The sequence below is a fragment of the Nanorana parkeri genome, unplaced genomic scaffold (assembly GCF_000935625.1).
Source record: "Nanorana parkeri isolate BGI_ZX_2015 unplaced genomic scaffold, ASM93562v1 scaffold7, whole genome shotgun sequence".
Lineage (NCBI taxonomy): Eukaryota > Metazoa > Chordata > Amphibia > Anura > Dicroglossidae > Nanorana > Nanorana parkeri.
The window spans coordinates 4,305,402-4,316,066 of record NW_017306275.1 but is presented as its reverse complement, the minus strand read 5'-3'; the positions used below and the strand labels follow the sequence as shown (position 1 = coordinate 4,316,066).

General features: G+C 40.8%; 1 protein-coding gene across 1 annotated transcript in view; it reads right to left on the bottom strand.

Moving 5' to 3' along the window:
* Positions 1-10,665, bottom strand: part of RAB12 (RAB12, member RAS oncogene family) — a 34,370-nt gene that overhangs the window by 7,009 nt on the left and 16,696 nt on the right. Inside the window, exons 2-4 of the mRNA XM_018553583.1 lie at positions 8,811-8,871; positions 2,423-2,561; positions 1,000-1,089 (exon numbers count right to left, since the gene is read on the bottom strand). Of these exons, the coding sequence (XP_018409085.1) occupies positions 1,000-1,089; positions 2,423-2,561; positions 8,811-8,871 (290 nt within the window). The remainder of the gene's footprint in view (positions 1-999; positions 1,090-2,422; positions 2,562-8,810; positions 8,872-10,665) is intronic.

The window sequence follows — 10,665 nt, the reverse complement described above, 5'->3', positions numbered from 1 at the left end:
GGGGGGGACACCCGATCGGCACCCCATACATGCGATCGGCCGGCTCTACAGCCGGCGGATCGCATGTATACTAACGGGCATCGCTGCCCGTTTTTAAATACCGGCCATTTCCCGCTCGCGCGTGCCTGACGCCGTTTTTTTACTACGGCCGGCCCGGAGGTAGTTAAGGAGCATTGGAGGACTCAGTGTTCGGGGACAAGTGGGTGGATGGCGTACAAAGCACTTATCTTCATGGTCTGAATTACACAGTCTGCTAGCTGCAATGCAGCTCCAGAACTTGCACTAGCCTCCAATATAAGTTGTCAGCCCCATATTTACACATATTGCCTACACTTAGCGAGTTGAAAAAGCCAAAATGAAATTTTTTAAAATCTACAGATTTATGAGGTCTCTCACTACAAGCTAGTGATCTAGAACAGGCTTTGCTGGCCCAGATTCTTACTACAGACAGGCAATTTCCAGCATATTGTTGGTGAAGACGTTGTGGATGGCAGGTACCCACAGATGTTGGCAGTATTTCATTAGGAGTTAAATGGATTGCTGAAAGGTCTTTTTCTGGACACAGATTCAGCATGCAGAGCATAACTGATCGTAGCTGAGGCTGTGCTGTGCCAAGCTTTTCTTGTCTCTTTCAGACACCAAGAGAGAACTGGGTGCACATTTATAACCTGGCCTGCAGCAATATATATCCCATACAATGTGTATTCATCACAACCAACAGTCATCTATCAATCTAAAAGAAATCTATAAAGTAATAACTTTTGCTATATATATATATATGTATATATATGCACTATATTGCCAAAAGTATTGGGACATCCCTCCAAATCATTGGATTCAGGTTATATATATATGACTGTGGTATATACTCATCATCCTGCAATTTACCATGCAATGCAATGAAAATGTGTGTGATCTAATGGAATGCTTAGTATGGATATGAATCGTTTTTATACATAGGTTTTTATTCATTCCATTGGGTTCCTCTTTGCCGTTTACCTTTTCTCCCTGCTGCCGGGTTATTTCTCTGTTGGTTTCACAATCCAGCTTATTTCCAACTAAAAGAAGTTCTGCATCTTCAGAGGCGTACTGGATAAAACAAATGGAATTATTTTTACAACATATTATGAATGGCAGAGATTTTAAAAAAAACATTTTTTTAGTCTTTTTTTGTATAAGGGAACTGGCACAGACACTCTCATCCTTTTATTTTATTGGTCTTTTTTCTCCTCACTAATGATATTTAGCCTAGAGTCCATGTTGCCAGCCCATTCTAAAGGGGAATATTACTGTCAAAGTGGATCCTGCCTGGAAATAACTTTGTGTGGAAATCTAAACAAAAAACCTCCCTAATGTCCATTTTCATGCTGAATACAGATGCTTCATACAAGGAAGCGTATAATATGGCAGCAGGGGGCCCATATTTTGAAATGCACAAAAACCCCATAAAGAAACTTAGGGGGTGAAATTTTCATTACACTTTGGAAGAACATTTATTGGTAATATGTCTACAAACATGGCTGCGGTAGGTACAGGATGGCACATTTGCCAAGAAACCTTTGCCATTTGCCATAATCCGGATAAGTAACGTGCATTGGGACATGACAGTTTGCTGGAAAGGAGACTGATATATAATGCACAATAGCTCAAAATACATTTGTAACCTGTGCACTCTATGATTAGGGGTAGCAGACGTAAGGGGCAGCATCAGCATACAAGAACAAAAATGGAATCAAAAGTATTTGGCCTCATTCACATATGAAAAAAAAAAAATTCTGGCTGCGGTTTGCTGTGGCAGGCATCACAAGTGGTTCCAGATAGCTGCGGCCGCTTAACCTGTACAAAACAATGACAGGCTGCGAGTGGCTGCAGTTGTCCACCAGTGTGTAGATGTAATCGCACAAGTGACAATTATCTGTGGTTAGGGACAGATGATTGCGCCTGGATGCAAACAGCTTGCATTCAGGGATGATCACTTGTCAATAACAACAGGTAATTGCTCCATGGCCAATTACATTAGAACACCAGCGGACAACTGCGGCCACTCTCAGCCTGTCGTTGCTTTGTACAGGCAGAGTGGTCCGCAGCTATCTGGAACCACTTGAGATGCCTGCTGTAAGTATCCACAGATTCTTGTCACTGGGATCTGCACCCGGACCCCTTTTCCCCACATGAATGAGTCCTACAGTTCACAAAAGCATGTTTCCCTGGTATTGATAAAGAATATAATTTAAAACTATTTTTATAAGTGTTTCTAAAAGTATAATACATGTTGGAATCAGACCTGCAATGCTGCCATAAAATAGGACCTAGCAAACAAAACAAAGTGCAAACAATCCCATTATCTCCATGATGCATGGGATCAGTTCTAATTGGTCTGGGGCTATGGAACACATTTGTCCACTGATGTAAAGTAGCCTACCTTATCAATCATCTTCATCCATTTTGGTAAATCATTAAAGGTCTCTTTCTTGGTAATATCATACACTAATACGATTCCCTTGGCACTTCTGTAATAAGCCGAGGTAATGCTGTTGAATCGCTCTTGGCCAGCTGTGTCCCTACAAAACAAATTAACAGTAGGAAAAACAGTACAAATCTCATAGAGAGAAGAGAGATTAGCATTCACAGTCACACCTACCCATGCTGTGCAAGACAAAGGCTGATTTATAAGAGCGCACAGCCCAAGCAACATGTTGGTGCAAAACACCAGAAGATGCACAGTAATTGATGCCTATTTTAATGTCAAAAAGGGACATTTCTATGCATTGTCTGTCCTAATTGTTACTAGAATTTCATGTAGAGATTAAGACTTGAAGAAGTCCAAACATGTTTCTGTGTGTAAATACACTTGACGGCCAAAATTATGTGAATACCCCTTCAAACTATTGAGTTCAAGTAAAGGGAAGAGTCAATGCTACAGAATACAAATACATTTTAGACAATCGCTTACCACCAACCTTGTGGCAACAGTTTGGGGAAGGCCATTTTCTGTTTCTGCATTACAGTGGCCCTGTGCACAAAGCCAGGTCCAAAAATAAAGCAATTCAAAAAAATAAGAAAAAGTGCCTCCAGGAGCTCTAGTTTGCACAGCATACATACATGTTGAACTGATTTCATCCAGTGATGCACTTCTCCCCTGGTCTTCTTTCAGGTTTTGAGTGTTGGCTGCTTGATTGACCAGGCCCTGATAACGTAACTCATGCACATGTGCACAGGAGTTACTTTATCTTGGCATGACAGGTCTGTGCACTGAGCTGCACATGCGCAACTCCGCATACAGAAGAAAGAAAAAAAACGGGTGAATAGTAGAAAGAATCTTTTATGGCGGAAAAGACTTGCAGTCTCTTCTGCCATAGAAAGGATTTTTTTAATCCTTATTTTGACTTTAAGTAGGGATAACGTGAATTGGCCGTGACCTCAACCCTACTAAATATGTTTTAGATCAATTGGAACACTGATTGTGCACCATGTCTTCTTGTCCAATATGAGTACCTGACCTCATAAGTGCTCTTTTGGCTGAATGGGCACAAATTCCTATCAACATGCTCTGAAAAGGGGTGGGGGGCAACACCATATTCCAACTCCATGTGCATATAGTATTTGAACAATACCATATAGGGCTGATGTTTAGATGTCGACAAACTTCTCCCAACATAGTGTGTATACACACACATTTTTATATACAGTCATACATACACACACACTTATAATATGCGACAGTACTACATGTGCATATAGTATTTGAACAATACCATATAGGGCTGATGTTTAGATGTCGACAAACTTCTCCCACTATAGTGTGTATACACACAGATTTTTTATATACAGTCATATACACACACACACACACACACACACACTTATAATATGCGACAGTACGTGAAGATTTCTTTATTCATCAATACAGGTATAAAGTACATTAATTAAGCTCTATGTAAAGGACCCATTTGCTGTTAGATTGCAAGATATTTCCTGCATCTATCCAATAACTTTCATAATAATAAAAAATAATAAGATTTTCATGGATTTCGACAGCAAAGGTTAAACAAACATCTGGCATTTGTTCAGCATCTACTAAACTATAGATATGTCTTGATGTCTCCATCACCAAGTAGATAATTGAATCCCCATGTTCCTTGCAGCATGCAATGACGCCTTAATAACGTATCTGCACATTAGCTACAGAAAATGACATCCTCCATGGCACTCTGCTCAAGCCCTCAATGCAGTGGTAGATGAGACATACAATACAGAAGCAAGTATGGTGTTACCTTGTAGTGAGCCAGCAGATATCTTCTCTAGAAAGTGTTGTTACACAACCAGCCATGTGACTACTGCATTCCAGACAAGGACACAGAGATGAAGGACCAAGATATGGCACACACATTTTAGCAAGAGCTGACCGGTGAAGCCACTGAGAAAGTGTTGGTTTAGTCAGTGGGAAGCAAAATAAGCACATGGTGAGATAACAAAATAAACAGTGAGTGGATGAAAGAAGTTAGAAAATGGGAAGCAATACAGTGACATTAATAACAAGGTGCGTTAAACTGAATTAGTCAAAGTGTTGCTATGAGCTATGTAACAGATGTAAGAGGAGAGAAGGCGCATATCATATGATATACAATGATTTTTCATGCAAACAATCACAGACTGTAAACACCAAGTGCAGACAAATACAGGCAACAAAAATGTGAAAGGTGATGCCAGGTGTACTACACAACGGGGAAAATGTAATTATAGCAACATACTGCACAAATGACAGTCATTAAGGCTTACATAAACAGAATATATGAATCCACTTTACATGGGTAGTGGGCTAAAGGGAGCTTAATCATACCTACCAACTAGGATGCAACTTGTGATCCAACTGCTGGTGTGAACGCACCACCAGCCGAATCGCTATGGAGGAAACAACGGGGAAGTGAAAAGCTCACCTATTTGTATGTGAGGTGTCACTTGCGTCCTGCCAGCAAGGGAGCCACACATACGAGCAGGAGAGTGTTCTCCCTGCATATTCTATTGATCTGTTGTTGGCGAGTTCTCTTCAGCAACAGGATCGCCAGTGTGCAATCAGCCTAGGTTTATGCAGTTCTTTGCTGACAATAATGCAGACTGACTTATGTGGTGGATTTAAAAATCTTCTATTCTAAGTATCAATAACAGTTAAAGTAGAATTGCAGCCAATATACACTGAGTGGCCAGATTATTATGACCACCCCATCAGTACTTCGTTGGGCCCACGAGATGACTCCACGAGATGACTTAGTTGGGCCACCTCGTGACTCCACGAGATGTTGAAAGGTGATGTGAGGAATCTGACACTGCACTGTTGCCCTTCTGTTGTCTTGTACCAGTCTTACCACTCTCCGTTCTGCCCTAACATTGACTTATCGCTGACAGCCACAATTCGCACGTTCAGACCCAGATTTTCGGCTGACAGTCCAGTCTTTAAACACTTTAACAACTGCTCTGCTTCTGCTGTTTTGCTGATACTCGCTCCATGGCTCCGAGCGCCAACAATCATCCCACGTTCAAAGGCTGTTAAATTGCGTTGTTTACCCGTATCTTCAAAAAAAAAATCACTTCTACTGTCGTGGTAAACAACCTGCTTCCCTATTTATAATGGTCTGGCCCTCTAGCAACTTCAGCGCGAAATTATAGCTAATTATAGCTAATTTGCCTACAAACGTCAGGTGGTCATAATAATCTGGCCACTCAGTGTATATATTACAGTCGTTTCAGATAGGGTAGGTAAGGGTGAGAACCATCTGTGGCATCCTTGCAGAGATTTTCTTGTCCTGGTGACATAGTGACTAGGGCCTGAAGGGAGGTAAAATTACTCCAAACAGGGACACAGCAATAAAAATATTCTAGTAGAGTGAGGGAAGGCTACCGATGTTTAATGTCACTGGATCAGAAGTGAGCCAAGAGGTCATAGACAACACTAAAAAGCGAACATCCTGTGCCGCACTGTCGTCCATACTCAGTACAGAACAGTGCACACCCAACGGTGCAGCTAAGACCTCTTTTTTTCATACTAAGTGTTGAAGGAGACAGTGTGTGTGTGTGTGATAGATATATATACATCTATCTCAATAAAAACCAGACCGCACATCCACCTCTTCCCCTTATCTGTCCAAAATGAATTGCCTGGAACTGAAAAGTGATAGATGAATGTTTTTATGAAAAGGAGTGAATGAGCCAAAATTATTTGGCTCATTCATTTGGAGTGAATAAAAAATAAAAAAAAAACATGAAAAGTGTCAACATTTCTCTAACTGCTTTAGTTTTAAAACAACAAGTTCCCTTTTTTAAACACTAGGGTGCACTAAGGGGTTATTCTTTTTATTTACAGGGGCTTTGGTACTTAATATCTGAGTAGAATACATTATTCTCCTCAGAGATACTTTGTATCGGTTTGTAACATACAGCCGGCTAGCAGAGTCACAACACAGTGAGCTGCTTCCGGCTCTGACCGCCATGGCTCTGCGATCACAGCGATCAGCTTTTGCAGGACTGTGCCCACCTAATCTGTTGTTGAGGGTCCGCCTCGGACCCTGAGGGACCCATCAACAGCAATAACTCAATGAGGGCTGGTCCCTTCACAGACCAGCGCTCATTGTACCTCATGTCAGGATTATCCCATCAACAGTCGTTAACAAACTGAACGATTGTGACAGGATAATCTCATCATAGGTCGGGAAGGGGTTAAAGAAGGTAAGTAAGTTTGCAAAATATAATTTTCATTTTTCTTTTCTTATGTGATTTGACAGCTGTACTTCAAAAGGTAATGGCAGCACTGATTTCCTTCAATGTCCTATTCCAGTGGTGGTGAACCTATAACACGCGTGCCACAGGGGGCACACAGAGGCCCCTCTGGTGGCACATGAGCCTAGGCAGTGGTGTAGAAATCCTATTGTCTGACGCCTGGGACATGCAGTTCCAGTCTCCCGCGGGAATTTTTTTCTACATTTAGCCCTGCTTCAAGGAATCAAGGCTAAATGTAGAACGTGGAAGCCAGTCTTTCAATACAAGTGTTTCCGGTGTTGCTGCTGAGATTACTTGTAATAAGCATGCTGGGGTCCCCGCCCCCAGTATGTTCTGCCCCCACCGTTGGCCGCCTCTCTCCCTGCTGGCTGCCTCTCTCCCCGCTGTGGTTTTAGAGGGCCCCCGCTCTTCTGGGGGACCCGGGACCATGGTAAAGTTCAGGATGGACTCCATTCTCCACTCTGCTCTGTGTAAACACTGACATGGGAGAGCTGCACTCGCAGCCTTCCAATCTCAGCTGTCACAGGAGAGCCAGCACATTACTGTGCTAGAACCCCTGTATTGGAGGCGACAGGTTCAATAAAGACAACCTGTCACATCCAAATGCTATCATACAGGGGCTTGTTATCCCCTGCGTAAGAGCTATAATGTTAAGTGAAAAGAAAAATAAAAAAATGTAAAAAAGTAAAAATAAAAAAAGTGATAAAAAATAATAAAATCAATCAAAATGATAAAAAAATTAAGTAAAATAAAAATGTAAAAAAGTTAAAAAAATAAAATGATACAAAAAGTAAAAAAAAGAAGGAATAAAGAAAAATTTTAATGTTTGAATATGTGTTTCCCTATTTTGCCTAAGGCAGTGTTGCTGAATGTTTTTTTTAAACCCCAGTGCCCAAACTAGAACACGATACCAAAAACGTATTTTATGTGCTGGCACTTTGAGATAAATAAATTGATTTTCGTCGCAGTTTGGGCACTCGGGCTCAAAAACGTTAGCCATCACTGTCCTATTCATTTATATACATCAAATTCTCTGCATTTTAAATAAAGCATCACTTCAGATCTTTATGTTGTATCACCTAGCTCATGGATGGCTGGCAGAAAGGAGCATGCACATCTAAAAAGGTATGCCGAGGTCTTTCCTACAACACCAGAAAAAGATTAGCTTGTGCTCTGCTCACTGGTTATATCTTACCCTACACAGTAAATAAGTTATGTTTACAAGAACGGCCACTACAATGACTTGTAACTGATACCAACACATGACTTCAATTTACTACAGGAATTTAAACACTGCATCTGAGACTGCTCATATGACGTGTTACAAATAAAGCTACACCAGAACAAGTGAGAGAGAGAGAGAGAGAGAGAGAGAGAGAGAGAGAGAGAGAGAGAGAGAGAGAAATACCCACAGGGGCCAGCTAAATATATAAAACATATGATGGGGAAAATAATCAATATGAATACTAATTAGAAAAACAAAAGAAATATAATCCAGCTTTACAAATAAAAAAGGACTGACCTTATATACGCACACATTTAAAAGTAGGCAGTGCAGTCTAAACTTAAAGGGTTATTCACAAAAGGGTGAAGAGTTTGGAGAAGGCAGGAGAAATGAACAATCCAGGACAACATAGCTGAACTGGAAAAATTCTCCAATTCAGCTCACTTTCCAGTTCAGCTATGTTGTCCTAGATTGTTCATTTCTCCTGCCTTCTCCAAACTCTTCACCCTTTTGTGAATAAACCTGTTAATCTTTTAGTTCTGTATACAGAGGGGAGGGTTAGAATCTCTATAGGGTTTTTACTGCTCTCCAGGACTACTTCTCACCAAGTCCCCATTCACACCTTTGTGTGTCATCTGCCTGCTTTGACGCGTGTTTATGGAATACGTCAAAATGTGCGTTGCGCTTGCAGTGCCTTTACTTGTTAATGGCACCCCAAATGCGGCCAGCAGAGGATCATCAGGAGCAGGAGACGAGGAGCCTCAATGAGCCCAATGTAAAAATCATCTGATAAAACATGACAGGACACACTTACCATATTTGTAACCTGATTTTCTTTCCTCTTAACTCCACAGTTTTGATTTTAAAATCAACACCTGTAAAAAAAAAAAAAAAAAAAAAAACCAGTTACTACAGTCATGCAATAGTAAAAGGAGGCTTATGTGAGATATTGATTTCCCCTTACACTTGGCTCTGACCTACTCTGCTACTTTCTTTCTTCAAGCCAGAGACAGCCAGACCATGAGTATTTTCAGGGGAAGATCAGCATTGGCAGTGTGCTCATTTCCTTCACTACAGTTTTTCTTAAAATCACCATAAGAATGGAGCTGTGAGTGGCAGGGTTTCCTCTATCTTACTATGAGGCAGCAAAAAAACTATTTGATTTAGAAATCTAATTTAAAGTGTATGTAACCCCTTCGTGGTGGGAGACATACACTGTACGTCCCGCCACGAAGTGCCTATATGACTGGCCACGTACACTGTACATGACGAGTTATTTAAGGCTCTGTAATGCCGGTAACCGCTGATTCTCAGCGGTTACCATTCATTAATGGATGGGTGGGTCAGTATTGAGGCATTCGTTAATGCAATAGTTAAGTTTTGTAAAAGCTTCTTTCTTTCATTAATGAACGATATCTTGCAAATAAACACACTTCCTGTCCTGGGGTGGCTACGTTCACTACTCTACTGTATCTATGAAGGGAGCAATAGTTGCCAGCCAGTTTTGACTTCAAAGACGTCTGCTTTTGGTCATCATTATAATTAACGATTATGCAGCGCTTAATAGTTATTTATATTCTTGGGACTTATAGGTCTGTATTGTGGCAGCTTCATTACCCATATTAGTCTTTCACTATCTATAAGCGCAGATCAACAGATTTTATATTTTTGGTCATCATTACATGGGGGGTGGGGAGGGAAGAAGGAAGAGAAAATTGTTTTATGCTTCCAGGTAATCTCACAGGAAGTGACAAGTACTTTTTGTACTTAAGGCAGAACGCCAGGTAAAAGTGTTCCTAACCCTTGCAGTGGAGCTACCCTCACAATGCAAGGCTTAAGTGCTCATTTTTGTTTAGGTGCTGTTTAGGGCTCAGCGTTGTGCACTTCCAGCATTCTACTTCACAGGAGAGATCAGCAAATGAATCACTTCTATTACATAGCCAGCAGTATGGAGAAAAAAAAAAGGTAACCTCCTGGCCGTAATATACACTGAGTGGCCAGATTATTATGACCACCCCAGCAGTACTTCGTTGGGCCACGAGATGACTTCGTTGGGCCGCCTTGTGACTCCACGAGATGTTGAAAGGTGATGCGTTATATATATAGTGTATGAATATGTGAATATATATGTGTGTGTGGGTATATATATATATACCCACACACATATATATATATATATATACCCACACACATATATATTCACATATACATACACACATACTGTATGGAGGAGACAAGCTCCCGGAACCGGTTCAGGTAATCTTTTTTATTTTCACCACTAGATGAAAACGAGCACTTAACCCTTACAATGCAATACATTCATGTCTATTATTGAAATACTTTCCTGTCAGGTTGGCTGACCAGAGAGCTGATGTTATCTTTATGGCTCTGGCCTGTCTCTGTGGCCTTTGTAGTGTGAATGTTTCCACTTTCATACACCTATCAGATCTTAATTGACAAACACTCCCCAACATCATCTTCTTATAAATTAAGATCAACTTTTGGGGGGAGATACAGCCAGGGGTATCAAAGATTTGTAAGCACCGCCCTCCCTACCCTCATTTATCAAATGGTATTTTGGTATTTGCACCTTTTATTTTGGAAAGCGCTGCACAAACTGTTGGTACTATATAAATCCTGAATAATAATAATAAATATTTAACAGTCCT